The sequence below is a fragment of the Anthonomus grandis genome, chromosome 23, assembly GCF_022605725.1.
Source record: "Anthonomus grandis grandis chromosome 23, icAntGran1.3, whole genome shotgun sequence".
Lineage (NCBI taxonomy): Eukaryota > Metazoa > Arthropoda > Insecta > Coleoptera > Curculionidae > Anthonomus > Anthonomus grandis.
Window position 1 is genome coordinate 549,231 of NC_065568.1, and position 25,982 is coordinate 575,212.

Below are 25,982 nucleotides of genomic sequence, written 5' to 3' on the forward strand. Positions count from 1 at the left end.
TTGTTTTTTAGTTTCCTTATATATTACTTTTGCCTCTTCTCGTTGTGTCTTGTTTTTTGTTCTTTGGTATGTTCTTCTTTGTGCTTTTGTTGTAATTATTTAGTTCTGTATTTCCTCCGTCCACCAATAAGGAGACTTATAATCATGTGAACATCTGATTTTGGGTGTACTGTTCTTGTAGGCTGTTGAGATCATATATCCGTATTTTTTTATGTTTTTTGTTTCTTTGTTTTCATTTAATAGTTTTTTCAATTCTTCATTAAATTTCTTTGGATTGGTACATCCGTATTTATATGTCATAGGAGTTTTTGCTTTGTCTTCTTGAATTTCGATCTGAATAAAAAACCTGATTACTTAGGGTTTCATCATTTAGAACTGTCCATTTTGGGTTCATTTTCATTGTCCTAGCGCACACCATTGTAAGATCTACATACGGAGACCCATTCCATCTAACTACTGTAGGCGAGTTTCCATCGTTCAAGATGTATAGATCTAAAGCCATAGCCCAGTCAAGTACCCATATTCCTCTGTTGTTTGTTACATCTCCGCCCCAGTATGTATTTTTGGCGTTAAAATCCCCCGTAATTATTGTATTCTTATGAGATATACTACGCCGTATCTCATTTTCCATCTCTGTAAGATCTTCTTTGAATTCTTCGAATGTTCGATTCGGGTTCATATATATGCTATAGATGTTGAAGTTTTCAGTTTCAATCATTACAAAGCATTTTCCATTCTTATATTGCTGGATTTGAAGTTTGCGGAAAAAAACCGAAGAAAAGAAAAAAAATTTTAAAGGCTTGTTTATATTGCCTACCAATAATAAAAATATTAGTAACTCGATTCGAAATAACACTGAATATGACAATGAGGAGACCAGCTACAGCCAAAACCTGGTAGAGATCCAAAGATTTACCAAAGAGGAAGTTTTGGCCGCAGCTGCTAAACTTAAGCCTAAAAAATCCCCCGGCCCAGATCGCGTGGCCCCAGAATTGATTAAATACTTGGTCAAAGAAAATCAACAATACTACATTGACTTATTTAACGAACTGCTACTGACAGGTTCATTTCCAAACGAGTGGAAAAAAGCAAAAATGATACTCCTCGAAAAACAAAAAAATCCCAACAGACCCCATAAAATATAGACCAATATGTCTAATAAACACAGTGGCCAAAGTGCTGGAAAATCTAATAAAAGAATGCTTACTTGCCGAAATAAATGACAAAGGGTTCTTAATGCAGCACAGTTCGGGTTTATAAAGGGGAAATCAACCATCCACGCGATTAACAAAATTAAGGAAAAGGCAAAAGTGGGACGCGGGGAAATACTTCATGTCCTCGTATTAATAGACGTCAAAAACGCTTTTAATACAGCTTCATGGGAGCTTATAATAAAGAACCTAAAAGAAAAAAGAATTAGTACTTACCTGATAAATATAATAAAGTCATACCTTAGTGATAGGGCTATAATCCTGGGAAAAGACGAAGAAGAAAAGATCGGCGGAGGAGTGCCACAGGGGTCGGTATTGGGGCCGTGCCTCTGGAATGTTCTATACGACGAGGTGATGCGCTTGGAGGTTCCTGATGGTGTGGAATTGGTTTGCTACGCAGACGACCTTGCTGTAATTTCGTCAGCTAGAAAACATCAAGAATTAATGTGGAAGACGAATGAAGCACTGCATGCAATATGGCTATGGATGAAGGCAAATAAATTGGAGATGGCCCCAGAAAAAACTGAGGCTATCTTACTCAGCAATAGGTGGCAAAAGACATCATGATGACCTTAGACAGAAGGATGACCTTTGCCAAACATATTAAGTATGTGTGCGATAAGGCAAAAAAAGTTATTAAAGCCCTCAACGCCATACTCCCTAACGTCGGCGGACCACAAGCAAGTAGGAGAAGAGTTCTCGCTATGAGGGTGCAGTCGGTGGTACTATATGGGGCGCCCGTATGGGAGGAAGCTCTGGGGTACAAAAAACAACTCGAAATGGTGAGGTCAATCCAGCGACCAATGGCACTGAAGGTGTGCATACGGCACCACCTCCACCGATGCAGCCCTCGTAGTGGCAGATTTGATTCCACTCCATTTGCTGGCACAGGAAAGGAAAAGAATCTTCCTTCGAAGAAACACGAAGCCAGCAGACAGAACAGAAGAAAGGGAGGCAACCCTAGAAAAATGGCAGACTGAGTGGAACGAGAGCACAAAGGGACGCTGGACTGCTAGGCTGATCAAGGACATTAAAAGGTGGACGGGTAGGAAATTCGGGGAACCGAACTTCTTCCTCACCCAATGTCTCACAAACCATGGCACTTTTGGAGCTTTCCTGAAAAGAATCAAAAAGCGAATCACAGATACCTGCTTTTACTGTGAAGAAATCGACAATGCTGAACACACCATCTTCGCATGTCCAATGTGGGAGAGAGAAAGACCGCAGGTGCAGACGGAGGTGGGTAATTTAAACCCCAATAACTTTATACGTACCATGTTAGAGTCCAGAGAAAAGTGGGCGGCTGTGGAAACATATTTGACAGAGATTATGAGGCAGAAAACTAAATGGGAACTGGAGATAGAGCAAGGAAACAATGAAGAGTAAAAGACAACGGCTCGGTGATCCCTGATGTGAAGTCTACACATCTGAAGGGTTGGGATGGATTGGGTTGGGTTCTCCCTCGAGGAGCTGCTGGAACTAGTCGTTGGTGGAGGGGGGCCAGGCAGCCATCCAGTCTTAAACGGTTAAAGGGTAAGACTGGGTGTCTACCTGCTAAGGACAGCTCAGACGTGTTTGTTAAAGCGCTACCCAACATACTTACCTAAAGTCTCACCCTACTTACCTGTTTAATGCTTTCCTTATTCCTTCGGTCTGTTCCCTGGGAGCAACCGCAAACTTTACCCCTCCGACGCTATTAGGCAACGAGGGCTAGGAAGACCTTCTTTTTCCCATCCCTCCCTTAAAAAAAAAAATGGATTATATTGGTGATGACCGGGCAATGGAAATGGAACCTATATACATACCCAACATGGAAGACAAAACAAAAGAAGAAACGTTTACCGTGCAGGGGAGGGATACCCCAGTGCCGGTCAGCAAGAGTGAGAAAACAGGTTCAAACCGACCGTCAGCCAACTACTGTTTTTCAGGCGCCTGCCTGACTTCAGAAGAAATTACAACCCATACGGACCCGGAAAACTTGACAGACAGTTGCCTTCAAGACAAAGAAGAGAACCAACATACCCGGTTAAGTTCGGATTGACCCGGAGGAGCGGCGAAAATCCATAGAACGAAACTATGTTTCCCCCTATGTACAGAGGAGGGGTTCAACCTCGTCCACAAATGCAAATGAAAAATCGGGTGGGAACTTAGGAAACTTTTTTACACAATTAATGGATAAAAGAAAACGAAATGATGTATCCTTTGAAGAACTTTTTCCAGAACCAAAGCGCGAACGAAGCAAACAAAGGGAAGTAGAAAAAAAATAGAACAGAACATCCTCGAGTTAACAGAAAAAATAGAGGAACTAATTATGTTTGGGCGCCAAAATCAAACCGTCCATAAAACTGTCAAGGCCTTGGCCGGAACACTAAAATTAGTAGCCAGCAAGGTTGAATCCGATTTCCGAAGAAACGCAGAAGAAGTTAAGACCCAAGACACCACTCTAAACCAAGAAATATTAAATCTTCAATTACCTATGTACGAAACAGAAAAAGAAAAAAATTAACTGATCCACGAACTAAAAGCAATAAAAAACGAGAACCTAGAAATGCGGAAAAAACTTTCAAAAATGGAAACATTAACAAAAATAGAAGAAAAAATAACATCGCTGGAAAAAATAGAAACAAAAAACTACGAATCCATTCAGGAGATAATAAGAAAGAAATGGGCACCAGAGATTTTTAGAAAAACTAAAGTGCAGGAGGCATCGCAAATTGGTTGTACACCAGATCACGTAATTTTCTTCTGCGAGGCAGGTTTTAATACCGAAAGGATAGAGACGGGCCTCGAGGGAGAAATCTTAAATAGACACCCGGAAATATATGAAGAAGAAATGATTCAGTGTGAAGAGGGAAGCTACCAGATAATCGAGGAGGAATACACATACACAAGAAAAAATAGAGAAGAAAAAATACAAAAACAGAAAAAATCAATTACTGTATTGTGCCCAATAGGGGATCTACGGGAAAAGGATATTTACATGTTAATCAAAAAGGCCCAAACACTCACTACCGACCTGGAGGCTAGGGAGATAACAAGGCAACACAAACCCCACGCTTCTAAGAAAGATGGTAGAATGCATATACAGGGATCACCCCGCAAACGTTAATATACTGTGTAGAAATGGATCGTTACAAAGAATGATACCAAAAAAACCGATGCCCCAAGACAACGTTCTTATTGTCGACACTCAAGAATGAAACACGTATGCAGAAATGTTAAAAAAATTGAGAGAAAACGAAACAAATAATTCAATTTCCCAAATAAAACAAGTCCGAAAAACGGCGAAAGGAAACCTTCTATTAAAAATTAAGCCTACTGAGTCCATCATGGAAATACAAAAAGAGGTAAAAGAAATACTAGGCGATACCAAAATAAGAAATGCTTCGAAAGGAGAAACCACTAGGGAAGAAGTACAAGAAGCTCTCATGAATGCTAAAATCATAAATAAATGCGAAAACCTAAAAATAACTCTAAACGAAAACCAATTCGGAGGACAAACAGCAGTTGTGCCTCTCCCCAAATCTGAGTCAGGAGAACTAGCGAAGCGGGCCAATATTAAAATAGGTCTAACCGACTGTAAAATTCAGAAACGATTCAAAATAGACAGGTGTTTCAAATGTTGGGAATATGGCCACGAAGCAAAATCCTGCACTGGGAAAGAAACCAACATGAACAATAGGTGTTTTTAATGCGGGAGTGTCGGTCATAGGAAAGCCGAATGCACCGAGATAAAAGAGTACTGCCCCTCCTGCGACGAGGAAGAGCACCAGACCGGCACAAGCAGGTGTAAGAATTTTAAGAAAGCACTAGCTCTCGAAAGACAAAAAAGAAAAATGAGCAGCACCAGATTTTCTTCGAACGTTTACATGCAGAAGGTACAGAAATCATCCTTTAAATCTACATGGGCAGTCACACAAATAACATAAAAATTTTACAAATAAACGCACAAAGAAAAAACACTACTGATTTAGCCCAAGCTATTGCAATGAAACATGGTAGTAACTTTATATGTATTCAGGAACCTAGCAAAAATATGTTCGAGAGAGGAACCTCAAAAGTTTACCCCTCCGATAAAGAAGCTAAAACTACAGTGATATATAAAACAAACTTTACACAAAAAATAACAAACATATACATACATTACAAGGCAAAAAATTTCGTATACGTAGAATCAGATTTTATAGGCATTTACTCCGTATATATCTCACCAAACTGCCACTATCAAGAATACGAAGACATTTTAGAGGAATTGTTTACGCATGTCAAGAGCAATCTTAGGACAGGGCAAAAAACGCTGGCAGTCTGCAGCGACTGCAATGCTAAAAGTTCCGTGTGGGGTGGTGATGTTACAGACCGTAGGGGAGAGCATCTTCATGGCATTACTACGGCACTGAACTTGACATGCATAAATGATGGGCAAAATCCTACACTGATCAGACACAATAGGTCGTCATATATTGATGTCACTTTTGTTACAGAAGACATTAAAAATGGATATAAGTGGGAGGTATTGATGGAAGAGATAAGCCTTAGTGACCATCAATTTATCACCATGGAACTTAACCTAAAAGATACAAAAAAGAAAAATAAACCAAAATTTATAACCACGCTTGATTTAGACAAAATTAAAAAGGAGATTTTTTTATATCACAAACACCATAGCACCAGAGGATACGGATAACGCTATAAAAGGAATTCTAAATGCTTATAACAAATCCTGTCGAAAAATTAAAGTAGACGAAAACTACAAACTGCCGTACTGGTGGACCGAGAGCATAGAGAAAGAAATAATAGAGGTTAAGAAGAAAAGAAGAATAATGCAAAGACAAACACAAAATCAAACAAAAAGAGAAGAACTAGCATCCGAATACATTGAAGCAAGGAAAAAGATGACAAAAAACATAAAAAAAGCAAAAAAAGAAAAATGGCGACAGGTTTGCGATTCCTTGAACAATGATATCTTTGGGCAAGGATATCAAATCATAAAAGCGCAGTTAAAATATAACGGACCAAAACTTAACTTAACCAAGGAAGAAAAACTAAACCTTTTCAAAAGCCTATTTAAAACAACACCAAAATCTATCCTGCCAAAAATAAATATAGGAAATCAGGACATTCAGGATGTCACGGATGACGAGCTGCAACAAGCTATAAAGAGCATAAAAACAAATGAAAGTCCCTAGCCCTGACGGCATCTCACCCAGCGACACAAAAAATATACTTAACAGCAACCCGATATATTTCCGAAGAATCTTCACAAATTGTTTAAAGACCGGGTATTTCCGTTGTAGGTGGAAAAACTCAAAACTTGTACTTATTGATAAACCAAAAAAAAACTGGGGATGACAAGACCACCTACATACCGATATCTCTCCTAGACGTCCTGGAAAAGGTACTAGAAAGGATAATCACTGCAAGGATGCAATTAGAATTAGAAATTACTGGGGGTTTAAATCGCCATCAATATGGATTCCATAGTGGCAGATCGACGGTAGATGCCATAAGACATATAGTTGACAAGATTCGGGAAAACAAAAGAGACACTGTGGGCTTAATATGCGTAAACGTAAAAAACGCTTTTAATTCGGCTGATTGGTCTATTATTATAAAGAGTCTAAAAAAACGTCGAATTTCAAACTATCTGGTGGCAATCATTAGTTCGTACTTTTTAAACAGGCTGGTAAACGTCGATCGCAGAACGAGCTGCAGCGTGGAGGGAGGAGTTCCACAGGGTTCGGTCCTAGGCCCAACCCTGTGGAACATCTTGTACATCTCTGACGTCATGGAAATAGAAAAGCCACCCGGAGTCGAGATTGTGTGCTATGCAGACGATCTGGCAGTAATAGTGAAGGCGCCAACTGTAGAAGAAAATGTCATTAACGGAAATATAGTACTATTACAGAATTGAAACCTGGATGGAACAAAATAGACTTGAGGCAGCGCCTGAAAAAACGACGAGTGTTGTCTTCGGATGGAGCTCCAAAATAAGAAGAAACATTGTCTACAAATTTGGAAACTCAAGACTGGGAGCACAAAAGTCTGTTAAGTACCTTCGTGTTGTATTAGATTATTCCCTCACTTTCTCGCCCCATATCTCCATGCTTGTAGAAAAGACAAATAAAGTTTTTAAATCCTTAAGTGCATCGTTGCCAAATGTTAGAGAACTTGCATACTCAAAAAGAAAAATTCTATCTCTTACCTTTCAATCAATTGCGCTCTACGCAGCTCCAATCTGGAGCGAAAGTATCCAAATAAAAAGAAATGCATCTAGGCTAGCAACGTGTCAAAGAATCGGAGCGCTGAGATGCCTCAGCGCCTACCACACGGTATCCACAGAGGCGGCAGTTCTGCTGGCAGGGCTAATTTCAATCGATCTCCTAATAGAAGAACGAAACAGAATCTATGAAAGAAAAAAAAATACAGAAAACTTAAGAGAACATGAAAGAAATAGGATGATTGATGAAGAAGAAAGAGAAAAAACATTACAAAAATGGCAAAGACGATGGCGGGAAAATTTGGAAGAAGGAAAGGGCAAATGGACAAAAAAAATTATAACAAACATAAAGAAATGGGTAAATAGAAGACATGGAGAAGTCAAGTAGTACATAACACAGATACTTACCGGACACGTTGCTTTGGTACATATCTGTACAAGTATAAAAAAAAAGAAACTCCTGCCTGTATGTATGGGGATGCTGTCGAGGACACTGTAGAACACATGTTGTGTCACTGTGAAAGATTTGATAGGATTAGAGTAAATGTCGAAATTGAACTAGATATAAATTTATGTCCTGAAAATCTTGTCGAAAATATGCTGCAAGGTGCTGAAAATTGGAATTTAATAGGAAAGATGATAAAAGAAATTGTAGAACTAAAGGAAAAAGAGGAAAGAACTTTAACAGGCTAGACCACGCCCTCCCTGTGCTATATACCAAGAGGTAACAGATCCGGGGAGAAGCGCAGTAAGAGAGACATGGGTGGTTGTGTGTTTAGTGGGTAGGACAGTTTCCCAGCAAGAAGAAGAGGGAGGAGGCCGTGAGTCCCACGCTATCTGGGTTACCTTCCCAGATGTGTGTCCCAGATGTGCGTAAATGAGCATTCACTTTCCACCACAAAAAAAAGGGTTGGGTTGGGTTGGGTTGAGTTGGGTTCCCCCCTCGGGGAGCTGCTGGACCTTGTCGTTGGTGGAGGGGGCTCAGGCAGCCATCCAATCTCGAACGATTTTAGCGAGCAAGGCTGGATGTCTGCCTGCTAAGGACAGCTCAAACTACTTACCTTTATACTTACTATTCTTTCTTCACCCTCACCATCCTTCCTCTGAATTTGGGGTGAGGCTCTTTTTGCTTTCTGTCTCGGCCGTTCTTGGTCAACTCTTGATATTTCCGATCCCGACGCTATTAGGTTTTTTCGAGGGCTAGGGATCCCTCCACACTATAAAAAAAAAAAAAAAAAAAAAAAAAAAAAAAACTCCCAAGGTGTAACACCATCGCGCTGAGGATCTGCATGGCACAGGGACAAATGATGTGTCGCGAGCGATGCCCCAAATAACTGGCGACCTTTGGGGGTCTTATAGCCTTAGCATGGTAAGGGCGCACTGCCATGCCGGACCGCAAGATACATCCCAAATCGTGGGAACAGAAATGTCCAAACCAAACCTTCCTAAAAATAAAGAAAAAACAGACAATGAAAAAGATATTACTTGGATGAACGGGGCCGATAACGGTGACCTGCTAACACCAGACAACGAAATTATGGTAGACCCTTTTGCTAGGCGAAGCAATATAGTAAGAACCCCACCCAGTGGATGTTCTATTGAACGTGGAAGTACAACCAGTTACTCGAATACACAACCAGTAACACCACAACCGAACTCAAGTGAAATAGATGACATGATAGGATTTGAAATCCAAAGAAGCAAGAGAAAAAGAAAAGGAACACCAGAGGATGAAAATATGGAAAAAATAGTATGCAGCAGGGCATTAGATGCCCTAAAGACTAAGGTGAATGAGCTAGAAACCTTCTGCGATAACACCCAAAATGCCCATAAAACCATTAAAACACTGAGCAAGCAGATCCGCAGTATCTTGATAAGCGTGATTACAGAATACAAAAGAGACGCCTACAATCGGACTAATGAAGAAATAAAAAATGCAGAGATAAGAAAAGAGCAAGAAAAAACTATCCAAGCACTGGAAAAAAGAATCATGGAAATCCCTAGAAAAGAACAAAAAACCACTTCGGACGTAGAGACTCAGACGGGTGAGGAGGAACTCCTAGGACAGCTAGAGAAAGTCGAATGCTTTGAGGACTTCCAGAAACTGGCAGATGTGAAATGGGCTAGTAACATTTATAAAAATACTTATGTAATGATAGGAAACCCTTTAAACACGACTGCGGATACAGTAAAAGTCGTCATTACCGAACCAGAGGATAAAGACATGGAAAGATCAATACAAGGTCTGTACCGCCAACGGTTCCCAGAACTTTAGATAACTGCTATGATGTTCTGGAAGTGACCAGCAGATTAGGGTCGCAAAGAAATGCAACTAGCCCTGGACAAAAAGTGTTCAAACTCTCCCCTACAAACGAAGACTCGAAGGTAATATTCGAACTCATTAAAAGGGTAAAGCAAGAAATTGAAGGATTCCAAAACGTGGCATTCCATCACTTATTATGGATGCCCATACTAGACCTCCGTAAGATCATTGAAAGCATCTTCCATGGTACAGACCAACGCGCCACCATCTACACTACAAAATCTGAAAATGCCAAGATGAATCCAGTGAATAAAAAAAAATAACTGTGCAATTATCATAGAAGACCCTACGAGGTCATTCACCCCGAGATGGAAAAGTCATACTAGCGCTAAACAGCGATGCAAACGCAGCACGACAAATACAAAATAGACTAAAATTGAGCCTGAACAAGGAGTCGAGCAAGATGCATATTCTTGGAAATAATGAGCGAATGCATACTTTATTCATTAGAGACATGGAAGTAACGATTACGAAGATAGACATTATAGCAGCTATTCAGAATCATGTAGGAAGATGTCTAAATAAGGAGGAGCTTAAAATAGGGAATATTCGACCAAACGCAAATGCCGATATGCTGAATGCCACAATACAAGTAACAAGGGAAATCAGTCAAAAAATAATGTCCACTTCCAAATTAAAAATAGGGATGTCTGTGTGTAGGGTATCCGAAAGGGTAGATGTTCAAAGTTGTCGCAGGTGCCGGAGCTTTCACATAAATCGGAAGACTGCCAAGGGCCAGACAGAAGAGATCTCTGTTATAATTGTGGCGAAAACGGACACACATCGCGGGACTGTCATAATAGAACGAAATGTCTACTCTGCGATGAAGCAGACCATAAAACAGGCACAAGTCGATGTAACGAATTTCGAAATGCCCTAAGCGTAGCAAGAAGACTAAATAGGCAAACAAGCGTAAGAAAAAAATCGCCAGGCAATCTAATGACCTGTGACGAAACTGCAGCAGCAAAAGCACCTGGAATGCAATCTGGGATAGCAGCGACTACCCCATCTGTAATAACAATATAAAATGCGAATTCTTCAAATTAATGCCAATCGCAGTATCCCTCTACATGATATGGTGGATGCTGTAGCAATAACAAATAAATGCGACATTATCTGTTTTACAGGGCCAAACAAAAGAAAATGTAGCAGTAATAATACGAATTACTATCTAAACAAAAACTTCGATACTTTGATAGTAAAGCTAAAAAAGAATCTATCCGTTCTAGAATACAAGGCTGATATCTATCAATAAAAGCCCACATGGCAGGTTATGGAAGATCCCAACATAACCGAAATGAACACAAGTTCATTCTCACTAATATCGCTGAAAATCAAAACAACAAAAAAAACATATAAATACGGAGAAATAAACAAAATCAAATTGACAAAAACTTCAAAAAAAAATAAATGGGAAACCACCACCGCACGACGTACAAAGAATGACAAGAATAATCAGAGCTACATATCACGAAACCACCCCCACGCTGCGATGCAATGAAGAGTTTCAAATGCCCTACTGGCGGAGTGAGACTATTCAAACAAACATTATAGAGGTGAAGAGAAAGAGAAGAAGATTTCAGAGAGAGACAAGAGACATGGAGCTGCGAGAAACATACAAAGAGTGCTACAAGCAGGCAAAGAAGGATCTAACATCTAAAATAAGAAATGCTAAAAAAAATCATGGGCAAAGCTATGCGACGAACTCCAAGAAAATATTTTTGAAGATTATATGGACGTTTTATAGAATTATAATCTCCCAACTGAATAAAAAACCACCCTCAGTACAAATGACGCCAGAGGAGAAAATCCACCAATTTAATACACTCTTCATGTGCGACCGGCAAGTCAAGACAACGTCTAAAGTACCAACCATCATAAACAAATGCGAGCTACTAAAAGACTCCGAAATAATGAATGCATGTCAAAGTATCAAAATCAACAAGGCACCAGGATGCGATAATATACCACCAGTAGTAATCAAGACACTGATCTCGCACAACGTACAATACTTCCGACAGTTCTTTAATCATTTTCTACAAGAGTGCAACTTCCCTAAGGAGTGGAGAAAATCGAAACTGGTACTTATAGATAAACCTAAGAAGGAACCGAACGATCCACCAAATATGCTTTGTGGGAACTCATTATAAAAGAACTGCATAACTGGGAAATAAATCCATACCTGATAAATATATTAATTAGCTATCTTAATAACAGACGGATAACCCTGTCTAGAGAGGATGAAAGGGAGGTATTCGGAGGGGTACCACAGGGATCGGTTCTGGGTCCGACTCTATGGAACGTGCTGTATGACAGTGTCATGGAGCTTCCGGTCCCCGAGGGAACTGAGCTGGTATGCTACGCAGATGACCTTGCGGTGATCTGCACACAAGAAAACGAAAACGACCTGATGAAGGCAGCGGATATTACGCTAAATCTTATTGAAAGTTGGATGTACAGGCATGACCTTACGGTGGCAACAGAAAAGACCGAGGCAATTCTATTAAGCTGCAAAAAAAAGTTAGCCACATCAAGTTCATCGCACAACAAAAGCTCTGCAATCCTACCAAATATTGGAGGTCCCTCCTCCTCAAAAAGGAAGGTGATGGCCTATGCGTGCGAAAATACTATAATGTATGGGGCACCAGCGTGGAGCTCTGCAATGGCTTAACGAACAATAAAAAAAAACTACAAAGCGCACAAAGGATAATGGCTCTGAGGGTATGCTCTGCGTACAGAACGGCCTCAACGAAAGCCCTGTTGGTCATATCAGGACTGATACAGTTGCACATACTGGCAGAAGAAAGAACCCTTCTATTTCTAAATGATGCAGTCACAAATACTTCAAGGAAAGAAGAAAGGGAGAGATTAATGGAAAGATGGCAGGAAGAGTGGCAAGCATCTGAGCGGGGACGCTGGACCTACAAGCTAATTCCGGATTTGAAAACATGGGTAAAAAGAAGAGATGGGCAGCTAAGTCACTACCTGACACAAATGATTACTGGACATGGAAGTTTCGGGAGCTATCTTCATGAAATAAAAAAAAAAGAATAACCATTATGCAACTACTGTGAGCACCCAAATGACACAGCAGAACACACAATGTTTTGGTGCCCTAGATGGAAGAATAATAGAAATGCCCTGACCGCACTTGTGGAGGTAAATATAACTGCTAATAATTTCTTACAAATTGCCTCCAAGAACAAAGAGAACTACTATGCAATAGATAAAATGGCGATGGACATCCTATCCCAGAAATACAGGGAGGAACAACAATAATAAAATAAAGGAAAAAAAAAGAGAGGGACATATCCGGCATCTGGACCTTGTGGCGGTGGAGGGGGCTCAGACAATCATTGGACTTCGGGTCTATTTTGGAACGAGGTTTAATAATTGTTTTTTAACGAAGGCTCAGCCGTTTACAAGAACGGTTCCTAATACTCTTTCCTAAAACTAACCACTTACCTTTTAAATTCATTCTTCCCTGTTTCCCCCGTGTTCAGTAATGGCATTAGCATTACTTGCAGTAATTGTTTAAATACTTATATTAATCTCACTTCTCTAAGTAAATTTTAAATGACCCCTATATCTAAAAATATGTCTGCTCGCTAACACCAAAATTCCTCATTCCCCTCCTAAAAATGAACAAGAAACCAGACGTGAGAGGAGTGGACAAGCACTTAAAAGGGAACCATTTTCATGCATTCGAAGCTTTTGAATGTATACTTCACTAGTACTCAAATTAAGTAACCAATCCCGTAAAACCTTGCCGATTATCGAAAATACCGGCCGGTAGCGGGAGTGACGGACAGCTCAAGTATATAGAAGAAAGGAATCAACAGCCTATGGTATGTTCATTTCATAATCCCTTTTCTCTCATAAATTTATTGCTCCACCCCCACACCTCGTCTCTCTGGGAGGAATATCTTTTCCCCCCGACGCTATTAGGTTTTCGAGGACTAGGGGTTCCTTTTTCTCTCCTAATTCCTTCCTGTAAAAAAAAATATATAAAAAAAAAAATAGACTGTGTGAATGACCAAGAACACTAACTCAAGGCTGAGGACAGCCGGTGCCGATGGGTGAATGGCACAGGGCCAACTGCGTCGCAAGCCGGTAACCCCTGTGGGGCACCAGGCGCTACCCCATTGGAAGACAAGACGCCCCAGCGAGGTAAGAACGCATTGCTTCGTGGGAATGATATTTCGACCCAACTCGTGGGTTCAGATGGAAGAAAATTAAAAAAAAAAAACTAAGACTCTATGAATTACGAAACAAATAAAGAAACCAAGGACAGAAAGAGAACTACAACAGACTACGACCCTACCGCTTTTGAAATCCGCGGATCAAACCCATTTCAAAGAAGGGACTCTATCAGCAGATCGCCGCCTCCAAGCGCAAGAACAGGAACAGAGACAGAAAAAGCCGACATGAAAACTCCAATACAGGATGCATTTCACGCTGCCAAAAATCCAGCCACTGCTGGTTGGAAGAACACAAATACGAACAAAAAAAAACAGACACCACAAGGAAGCTTACTCACAGAAACTAAAGAAAAAAGTGAAATGGGTGTCCAGACCATAGGAGAAGGAGTCATAGAAAAAGTGACAAAATGTGACTCGTATGAAGATTTTGTATATCTTAAGGAGCAGAAATGGGATAGACAGGCGTACGCCAGAACGCACTTGTACACAGGAAACCCAGAAGTAAGTACGGAAAAGGGCACGAAAGTAGTCATAGAAGGATAAAGCGACATAAAGATGGAGAGAGATATACACAGACTTTGGAGTCTTAGAGCAAGAGTCAAAAATAAAAACAGCAAGGGAAGATAGAACAACAAAAAGACAAACAGTTAAAATAACATACAGTGAAGAAGAGAAAGACCTATACGATAAGCTAGAAAAACTGAAAGAAGCAATAAAGGACGAAACACTCATACTACACCAACTTGAAAAATGAACACAGAAACATTTAGAAAAATGATCGAATCGATGTTCTTGAACACAGATATCAAAATAATAATATTCACTAAAGAAGGACAAGGAAAAAAAGCGAGAGAAACAAGAAACACGTATGCCCTAATCGTAGAAAAAAAGGGCACAACATACGAAGAATGCCTTAAAAATGTAAAAGAAGTTCTAAAAGACAATCATGGAACAAGTGGCATACAAGGGATACGCAGCACACTAAATGGTAACCTACTAATCACTATGGACAAAAACGACGATACGTACAATTCGTTGCAAACAGCCTTAAATCAAAGCGACGCAAACCGAAAGATCTTGTACGGAAAGTGGAAGGGGGCGTCGAGAACGAATCAATACATATAAGGTGTATCGATGCGCTCATGGATTGGGAAGAAGTAAAAAGCTCACTAGATAAAAACCTGAAAGACTTAGACCAGAATTATAAGCTCAGCGAACTCCGACCAGCATCGGACAACACACAGGTAGCAACGATAACACTAAACAAAAAAGAAGCCGAATTCTTACTATCCCAAGGAGCAATCAAGATCGGTCTAGTCAGGTGCCCTCTAGAAAGGAGAATTAAAATGAGTAAATGCAGCAGATGCTGGTCATACGACCATATCAAGCAGAACTGCACAGGACCCGACAGATCAGGGCTGTGTCTCAACTGCGGGGGACAAGGCCATATAGCAAACGAGTGCGAACAAGAAGAATACTGTCCACTATGCGAAAAGAAGGGACACAGAGCAGGGATAGGTGGATGTCACGTCTTCCGAAAATCACTAAACGCCGCCAGAAATAGGGAACGGTACAGCCAAACCGTTCGAAATAGAGAAAGCAACTAGCATAAAGTCCCTCCAAATAAATCTGAATTGCTGCCATGCGGCACACGACCTCCTCCTAGCCACAATCAAAAAAGAAAATATTGACATAGTAACGATAGCGGAACCAAACATCGACAAATGTAAAAAATTAGGATGGATAACGGACAACAACATAGGAGCGGCAATCATACCGCCAAAAAAATACTTACCTTATCTAAATACTGGAAGAGGCAACGATTTTGTCTGGATTGAGTTTAGGGATTTTTTTATGTATAGTTGCCAATTATCTCCCAATAAAACAATTGAAGACTTCACGGCATTCTTGGAAGCAATCGATAAGAACGATAGAAAGATCGAAAGATCGAAAAGACGCGATAATCACAGGTGACTTTAATGCCTATGCTCCGGAATGGGAAATGACCACTTCAAATGAGAGAGGGATCATACTCACAGAGTGGATGGCTACACGAGACCTCTATGTTTTAAACTCCGGAGGCACACCCACTTTTTAGAGAGGGACCACTGGGACAATAATCGATTTGACAATAGCAAAAGGTGAAATCGGAAGACGAATAGAAGGCTGGAGGGTGTCAGAAACGGAAACTATGAGTGACCGCCGATACATTATCTACGAGATAAAACTAACAGTAGAGAAAAAAGAAGCCCAATCTCAAATCTTTGGGTGGAACGTAAAAGGCTTCAATCGAGAAGAATACAAAAAAGCACTAATGGAAAGCTTGGGCCCGGGTCCCCCCGAGACAGTAGCAAAATTGGAAGAGGTCACAAAGCAAATCTGCAACGCATCCATGCCGCCAAAAAAGATAATAAAAGGTAAGTAATCGGTTTACTGGTGGACCGCTAAAATAGCTGAATTAAGAAAAAAGTGTAATGTGTCTAGACGAAAGGTAACAAGAAACAACAAAAGGGACGAAACAAGACGTAAAAAAGACGAAGAACAGTACAAAAACGACAAAAAGGTTCTTAAAAGAGCAATTGAATTATCCAAAAGAACATGTTGGAGAAAAATATGCGAAGACATAGATCAGGACTGTTGAGGTGAAGGTTATAAAATAGCGACAAGACGATTAAAAATAACACCAAATCGAAGCCTAACCATGGAAGTCACTAAGTCTGAGGCAGACAAACTTTTCCCGGAGTCAGAAGTGAATAACTGGGTAACGGAAAGTATATCAGAGAGCCCCTCTGAAGCCACAACATCAGAAATAAAGAAGCCAGCAGAAAAACTAAAGAAGAAAAGGGCACCAGGTATAGTGGCATTCCCGTGGAGATCATCAAGGAAATAGCTAGCGACAAACCCGAATTTTACCAGACACTGTTTAATTACCTGATTGGGACGTCCAATTTCCCGGTTCCCTGGAAAATGGCGAAACTCGTGCTGCTGGAGAAGCCAAAAACCGAAGGGGAAAATGTCGTTAAATACCGTCCGATATGCCTCCTACAAACTATTGGGAAACTTTTTGAGCACGTAAGACTGGCAAGACTGAACGAAGATCTAAATCTAAGGCTCACTCTATCCAATAAGCAATATGGTTTTAGGGCAGGCCGATCGACGGTACATGCAATAAAAGCTGCCCTAGAACCCGTAATTTCCGAAATTTCAAAAAAAAGTCATAGGTACAGGAAAATAGGAATATAAATGACACTAGACGTTAAAAACGCCTTTAATTCTGCCTCGTGGAAGGAAATAATAAAATAACTCAAAAGAAGAAATACCACACCCTATCTTATAAATTTAATACAAAATTACTTGACAGACAGAAAAATAGTTTTAGAAGCCGAGGACAAGAGGGAAGAAAAAAAAGTAAGCTGCGGCGTCCCACAGGGATCCATACTAGGCCCCACACTGTGGAACATCCTGTACGACGGTCTTCTCGAATTACCTATGCCAGAGGGAGTATCGCTCACCGGATACGCAGACGACATAGCAGTGACGATAGTGGGCAGTGACAATGAAGAAATACAAATAAAATTGGACATAGCTTCAAATTATATACAAGACTGGCTACAAAGAAAACAACTAACTCTAGCAACAGAAAAAACAGAAATTACTATTCTAACTAAAAAAAAAGAGTCCCACAAACATCTTTCACGGTTTTTGATCAAAACATCGAAACAAAAAATGAACTGAAATATCTGGGAGTTTGGATAGATAATAAACTTACCTTTAAAGAACACATAAAGAAAACTGTTAGCAAAGCCGCGAAGACGATGACATCCCTGAAGAGGCTGCTTCCAAACGTAGGAGGAGCAAAACCTGGAAAAAGAAGACTCTTATGCTCGGTAACACAGTCCATTCTTACATAGGCGGCGCCAGTATGGGGAAGTTCCTTAAAAATTAAAAGGTACAGGAAAATTTTTGAAAAAGTACAGAGGCAAGCAGCAATAAGGATAGCTAGCGCCTATCGCACTGTTTCGACGGAGGCACTACTGGTTGTTGCCGAATTAATCCCAATTGACCTAATTGTCCAGGAAAGGATTGACACTTTTATGCGCGCAGAAGAAGAAGCAAAGGCAGCGAGGCGCAGGTCGATGGAGGGCTGGCAAGACAGGTGGGAACATGGAGAGAAAGGTAGGCGGACGGCCAGATTGATACCGAACATAGAAATTTGGATTAATAGGAAGCACGGAGACGTGAATTATTTTATCACACAACTGTTAACAAGCCACTAAGAAGCCTTAGAGACTACCTTTACAATATTAATAAATATTAATAAAAGCCCAGATCACGAATGCTTTTAATGTGGAGAAAAAGATACTTCGGAACACACTTTTTTTAAGTGCGAAAGATGGAGGAGTGAAAGAGAGGCATACGAATGATGATGCCGATGCGGGAGGATGGAGAAAAAAAAAAAAAAAAGATGAACAGGGTTTTAGTGGGTCGGTTTTCCCAGGACAGGGAGGCTAACCCCACACTATCCCAGGCGTCCGAACAACAATGCCTGGGGTGTCTGGTTAATACGCGTATTAACACTAGCAGATTTCCCTAACCTCTATAAAAAAAAAAAAGGGTTAAGTTGGGTTGGGTTCCCCCTCGAGGAGCCGCAGGACCTTGACGCTGGTGGAGGGGGCTCAGACAGCCGCACAGTCTTGAGCACCAAAATGCGCAAGGTTGGACTTCTGTCTGCAAAGGACGGCTCAGGCGCCTTATCGAGGCGTCTCCAAAAAATATTTTCCTAATTTCTTTCCCTACTTACCCTTTAAACGTTATCCTTCTCCCACGGTTTTCGTTGCCTGGCAGCAACCACTTCTCCCCTCCGACGCTATTAGGAAACGAGGGCTAGGAGGCTCCTTATTTCTTCTACAATCCTACCTGAAAAAAAAAATTAATAAATCTTGCACACGACGACCTACGTTATTCACACGGAGGCTGGCAGTAGCCATAAAATGCACCTCTAATGGAGAAAATGGATAAGAAACAGAGATTTGTACCCTAGGCAGGTAGCGCTGGAAGCGCAGAATCCCGCACCAACCTAATAGGGTTGGTCTGCCCCTCGGATTCTGGGGAGGGCACCTTACCATTGACCCCGAAGAACGAAGAATTTAATCCCTTCGCGAGGAGATACTCAATAGCACGATCTCCTAGCAGAAAATCTGAGGTCATGAACGAAGATTCACAAACACAACAAACGTTCGTTATAAACGACCTCACGTTTGAGGAACCACTACCTCAGAATGAAATCGACGATGTCCTTATACAAGGTCCTCTGGAAGACTATTTCTCGCCAGCCCGAGAAACCAAAAAGAGACGCAGGATACCAAACGACTCACCTGAATTCAAACTTCTCTCGGACATTGCGCCAAGCAAAATTCTAAAAAAGCTAAAGGATAAGAAAGTGGAGCTAACAAACTTTGGGCGAGAAACACAAAACGTCCACAAGGTAGTTAAAAGCATAACAAGCGAACTAAATTCTCTGGTGGGCTGTGCCATTATGGACTACAAAAGAAGTGTGGTAGAAACAGAAGAAACCATTAAAAACCTAAATAAGACAATCATAAATAATAAAAAAAGCTACGAAGAAAAACTGAAACAAAACGAGGAAACAATAAAAGAGCTCCTCTACCAACGCGACACAAATACAAATAATAAATGCTTCACATGCAATGCAATCACAAAAAATAAAATCTTCTCGATTAAAAATGAGCAGCTTAATAGCTATCTAGAAGTAGAACAATTACTGGGGCGGGAATGGAACATCGAAACCTATACATCTACTTCTGAAGAAGAACGCTTAAGCCTGGGCCGCAGACCCAACCATCTAATTATATTTTCAAATTACGAACAAAAAGACAAAAAACCCGAAAAGAAAAATAACTTGGAAGAAGAAGCCTTAAACATCTACACTGAGTTGCTGGACGAAACACCAATCACCTGCGAATGGGGATCATACACTACAGTAACTATTACTTTTAAACCAACAGATATAAGTCTAAAGGAAAATCTATATGGTATCTTAAGTGAGCTCAGAACGATGCTTGAGGAAGTTCAAGCCGACGAAATCACTGTGGTGGCACCAAAATACTTGGACCCACACATATTTAGAAAACTGTGCAAATGTGTATTTAATAACTCGCTGATGAAATTGAAGTTAGTACACAATGTTGGCATGCTGAAGACAAACGTTAACAAGCAAGAACATAGAGGCGAAGCTATCATAATTGAAGTAACTGAAGGAAAATCATCATCTCAGATATGCTAAGAACCCTGAAAGAAAATATCAGCCCAACACTAACGCAGGGGGTAAAGCAACTCAGAAAAACCGCAAATGGTAACCTACTCCTAAAACTGAAAGATGACTCCTATACTAAACAAATACATGAAAAAATAAAAAGTACATTTAATGAAGAAAAAACACGAATAACGGGAAACACCCAAAAAAAAACTATATACATTAGGGACATCGACGAAATCACCAATACAGAGGAGATCAGGGACAAAATCGATAATATCGACCCAGGTCAACACCCAAACGAAATTAACATCAAATTATCAAGCAATCCATATGGTGGACAAACCGCAATAATGGAACTAGATCAAGCAAAAGCACAAAAATTAATACAAATGTCTACGATTCGTATCGGCCTGACGGAGTGCCGAATTCAGAAAAAAGTCATGGTAGAGATGTGCTACAGATGTAGCACATCTACAACCTTCAGCCTACAACCTTCTGCCCCACCTTCAATCGGGATGGTCACCAACCAGGCACTTTTAAATGTAAAGCTTTATTTTTATATATCCCCAAATTGCAGCCTAAATGAGTTTGAATCAGCCCTAGACGACCTATTTAGCAACATATACCATAAAATCTGTCCTGCACTCGCCGGTTATTGTACTCGGAGATTTTAACTCCAAAAACCCCACATGGTGAGGAAATGTACTGGACAATAGAGAAAGAATACTCCTTGACAGGATGACAGCAATGGGGTTAGTAATTTTAAATGATGCCAAATATCCAACGTTGATAAGGGGGAATGGCCAGTCATACATAGATCTCGCCTTTGCCTCAGAGGAACTTTCACAACAGAGACAAATACACTGGGAGGTATTACACGACCGAGAAACACTAAGCGATCACCAATTTATCTTCTTGAAAATCTTCATGAAAATAGATCCGCCAACAAGCCACGGTACATCCACAATTACAACCAGAAATCTTAATGAGAAACTTTGAAGATGTTCTAAGAAAAACTGAGGGCAAGAGTATTGAAGAATAAACTGATATCTGTGCAAGAAACTGTAGCCTCATCCTGTACGAACGTGCGAACGGACTACAACTATAAACTGCCATACTGGTGGAATGATAATATCGACATGCAGATCAAAGACGTTAGAGTAAAAAGAAGACTTCTCCTAAGGGAAACTAGGAATGATGAGCAAAAAAACGCCCTAAAAAAACAAATAAAGAAACCAAACATAAACTAAATAAGGAAATACAACGCTCAAAAAAAATAAATGGAAAGAGCTTATTGATTCTCTATAGCAAGATATCTATGGCCAAGCTTACCAGATAGTAAGAAGCCAGATGAAAACAAACGGACCTAAAATTACACTAAACCTAAACAAAAAAATAGAAATATTTACTATTTATCACAGAATCGGAAAGTTATATCACAGAGACAAAAAGCAACAAAACGGAAACCTTCCCCGCCCCAGCTATCACGGAGGAAGAACTAAAACACGCTATTACTCGCATAAAACATAAAAAAGCGCCGGGCCCTGACACAATAAAGCCTGAGCACACCAAATTGCTACTACTAAAACACTTCAGATTCTTCCTAGACCTATACACCAAATGCCTAAACCAAAACAAATTTCCTGATAAGTGGAAAATCTCCAAATTGATCCTAATCGAAAAACCGGGAAAGCCAATCTACGTGAAAGGGAAATACACGCCAATTTGCTTACTTGACACACTTGGAAAAACCTTTGAAAGTAGTACCGACGTGACACTCGCCAGGGTTAGACCTCTGGTGTGCGCTAAGGTTTTTCGACGCGACGCGTTACGATTATTATCGAGCGATTCCGAAGTGCCAGCTTGTGCATAACAAGCGATTGTGTAGTGAGAGTGAAGTGAGTGGTGTGAAAGTGAATGTGCTTTTAGTGCATCCAAGGCAGCATCATGTCCTCAAGCGGCGACGAGAGCGACCGCAGCAGATCCCCGTTAAGCCCGAGGGAGAGGCCCCGACATGACTCGAGAGATCGAGATTATGACAGGGCCGCTCTCCTCCAGGCCAACCTAGCGTCTCAGGAGAGAATGACGGCGCATTTTCAAGAATGCCTGGAACGCCAAGCCGCCCAAGCTGCCGAGAGGGAAGCGCAGCAGCTAGCCAAAGCCGCCGAAAGGGAAGCTCAACAGCAAGCCCTGGCTGAAAGAAGGGGAAGCCCGCCTTCAGGAAACAATTCTTCGACTCACGGAGGAAATTAAGTAACTGCGGCTCCAGCTCGCTTCCTGGGAAGCCAAGGGTAAGTCGCATGTTCCATTTAACATTGCATCCCCTATTGTTACCCCCATTGTTGCCCCCATTGTTGCCCCAATCACTGCCCTGAGGCACCCCCAACACCCACCCCGGCTACTGCAGCCCCTGCCCCCAAGCCAATTCCCGCTACAGTTTCCGCAATGGAAACTGAGCCAGCGATGGCTCCCGCTCCCCCCAAGGATGATGACGATTTTATCGTCGTAGGAGGAACTCTGCTCCCTCCTCCCCCCAACCCACTCAGGCCACCAGGGCCCCTTCAGCTCCAAAACCCCAAGCCCCAGCCAAATCTTCTGGCACACCTAAACCTGGCTTCAGAAGCCAACCCCCTCCACAACCCGCCCCCCCCCCCAGCCCCAAAAAGGGAAAGAATCCCCCCATAGTCTTGCGTGACAAATCACGCTATGATCTGATCACTGGGCATTTAAAGCAATTAAATGTCAATTATGGCCAAGCCGTCAACCAGCGTGACGGCATAAAAATTCATCCTCAATCAATTGAGGATTACCGTAAGATCCAATCGTTCCTCGAAAACCATAAGGAACAATATCATTCCTTTGCCCTCCCGGAAGAGAAAAGGATTTATGTCGTTCTGCGTGGTGTACTCGAGCACTGGCCCTCGTCACAGATCGCTGACGAACTAAGAGCACAGGGATTCCACCCTCATTCCGTTTCGCGTTGGTACAACGCAAACAGGCAACCAGTACCCATCGCACTGGGCGTTTTGCCTAGGGAGGAGAAAGAGATCTTTCAACTCCAGTCACTTTTCGACATGAGGATCCGTGTCGAAGCCCAACGGGCTAAGACAAGGAGCGCCCAATACCACAGGTGCCAACTTTATGGGCACGGTCAATCCCGCTGTAGCGCACATCCTAAGTGCGTTAAATGCGGGAAAGATCATCTTTTGCAGAAATGCGAAAAACCTCTTTCAACTCCCCCAGCATGCGCCAACTGTGGCGGTGTCCAAACAGCTTCTTATCATGGTTGTCCAAGAAACCCCAAGCAAATCGCAAAAGCCCGTGCTGCAACAGCAGCACCCCCTGCCTCCAATTTCAAATGGGGCAGCAAAATAACGCCCCCGCCCCCGCACCCTAAGCTGCACCCAACTCCCCCATCCCCCCAGAAGTACTGGCTGCATTCATGTCTACTATGCAACAGCAATTTATGCAGCTGATGCAGTCATTCGCTTCCCCTGCACAAACCGCTAATGTGTAACGTCCCCAAATCGAAACCCTCCCTCTTGAAAATCGCCTCTGTCAATATTAACAGTATTGGCAGAAGAAAGACTGAAATTCAAAGATTCCTTGAAGATCACGCAATCGATGTGCTTCTGATTCAAGAGACCTTCTTGAAGCCCCAACACCGCTTCTCTTTAGCCAATTATAATGTCATAAGGTCTGACAGGCTAAACGAGAGAGGTGGTGGTACTTTAATAGCCATCAAAAAACCAGTCCTCCATTTTCACTCGCCAAACCCCGATCCCACTCTGGAATCCACTTTCGTCACCGTCCAAATGAGCAGCGGTCCTATTCTGATAGGATCCGTCTACTCAAGCCCCAACAAAGAAATCACTAGGGTCCAGTTGACAAACCTCTTCCCCCCTGACACCCCAATCCTGGTAGGTGGCGACCTAAACGCCAAACACCTGGAATGGGGATGTAGACGCCACAACCAAAGGGGTCTCCTCGTACAGGAAATGGCAGAAGCCATTCCATTTAATGTATGCCCCCCCCAAGAACCCACTCACCTCGCATCCTGTGGTACTCATGACATCCTTGACATGTTTTTCTTCAAAAATGTCCAGAGGCCTACACAAGTCAGTGTATTGCATGAGCTTTCTTCTGACCACCTCCCCATTTACATGGAAATAGGTAAACATCCAAACTCCCCCGCCACTTACAGCCCCAGATTCGTCACCAACTGGGCTGCATATAAAAATCACCTCCAAACTTGCCCCCCGGTCCCCCCCATAAATGATCCCCCGTCCCTCGAAAGCGCCCTAACCAGGTTGACGCAAAACATCTCTGAAGCCTTGTCTTCGGCTAAGAGAGAGCTTCCAAGGACTTTCAATAAAACTCATATACCTGACGATATAAGAGAGGAAATTAGAATTCGTAACAGTTTAAGAAGACAAGCCATTAGAACAGGCGATCCTTTCATTAAACGTCAGTCGTATAGAGCGAATCAACGAGTGCGAACACTTCTCGAAGAATTTAACTCCGAGAGGTGGGAGCAAAAACTCGATGATATCGAACAAAACATTGAATATCCTGGGGAGCTTTTCCGCCTCGCTAAAAATTTGGTTAAAGGGGGCAGGAGACCCTTCCCCTTCATTAACCACAACAACTCCAAAGTTTCTGACCCGCAACAAAAGGTTGAGGTCTTCGCAGACTCACTTGAAGGGCAATTTTCCCCCAATCCCCCAAAAAACCCCGCAATGGCCCTCAGCATCACCAATGCTGTCCAAACCGCCCTTCAAGCCCCAATTGCAGCCCCTGCACCCAGAATAACTCAGGTCGAAATCAGTGGCATAATCAAAGCCACTAAAAACAAAAAGGCCCCCGGCGCGGATCGCATTAGCAATCCGGCCCTCAAACATCTTGTTGAAACCCAAATCGTCGATCTCACCAATATAATAAACGGTGTGTTTCGATTCGCATACTTCCCAACCCAATGGAAAGCCGCTGATGTCATTCTTCTCCCAAAAAAGGGAGAATCAGCGACAAACCCCGCGAGTTACAGACCCATCAGTCTGCTCTCAGCAATGGGTAAAATCGCCGAAAGAGCTATCCTCAACCAGCTCACCACGTTTTGCAACAGACACCAAATTATCCCCGACGGTCAGTTTGGCTTTAGAACCAAACACTCAACATCCCATCAAACAACCCGGCTTGCTTTCCATATTCTCTCCGGAGCTAACCGTGGATTGCACACCGGGGCAGTATTTTTGGACATAAGCAAAGCCTTCGACAAAATGTGGCACGATGGTTTATTACATAAACTAGTCGATGCCCGTTTTCCCGATAGTCTTGTAAGACTTGTCCACTCTTTTTTGACCAACCGATCATTTCGTGTCTGCGCTGACGGTTTTGCCTCCACCCTCCGCCCGATCCAAGCGGGAGTACCCCAAGGTTCCCCCTTGTCTCCCCTCTTGTTTAACATTTTCATGCGTGATCTTCCCCCATCCACTCGAAACACCACCCTGCAGTACGCCGATGACACCGTGATCATCACCACGTCCCCAAATAAAGTACACATAAAGATAAGGCTCCAAAAACACCTTAACCTAATCCACTCCTGGATGGATCACTGAAGACTGGAGGTCAACCCCAGGAAGACCCAGCTGGTGTTCTTTTCCAAAAGGAAGAGAGCTCCAATGGGGAGCCACTAATCTCAGATGGTCCGCCCAGGCCCGTTATCTAGGTATAATTTTCGACCCCAAGCTAACCT

General features: G+C 41.9%; 1 protein-coding gene across 1 annotated transcript; it reads left to right on the forward strand.

The window, feature by feature from the left end:
- Positions 1 to 1,774: 1,774 nt before the first annotated feature.
- Positions 1,775 to 22,483, forward strand: LOC126749262 (uncharacterized). The gene is made up of 3 exons (XM_050458958.1): positions 1,775 to 1,971; positions 11,954 to 12,104; positions 22,160 to 22,483. Exons 1-3 carry the CDS (start codon positions 1,775 to 1,777, stop codon positions 22,481 to 22,483), a joined length of 672 nt encoding a protein of 223 aa, XP_050314915.1.
- The last annotated feature ends 3,499 nt before the right edge of the window (positions 22,484 to 25,982 follow it).

Bases quoted from the DNA above. Each gene is read 5' to 3' on its own strand.
- LOC126749262 (XM_050458958.1), top strand. From the start codon at position 1,775: ATGATGACCTTAGACAGAAGGATGACCTTTGCCAAACATATTAAGTAT. The intron at 1,972-11,953 runs GTACAAAAAACA...TATATTAATTAG, and splicing joins GTATGGGAGGAAGCTCTGGG to CTATCTTAATAACAGACGGA. The intron at 12,105-22,159 runs GTATGCTACGCA...ATGTGCTTTTAG, and splicing joins TCCCCGAGGGAACTGAGCTG to TGCATCCAAGGCAGCATCAT.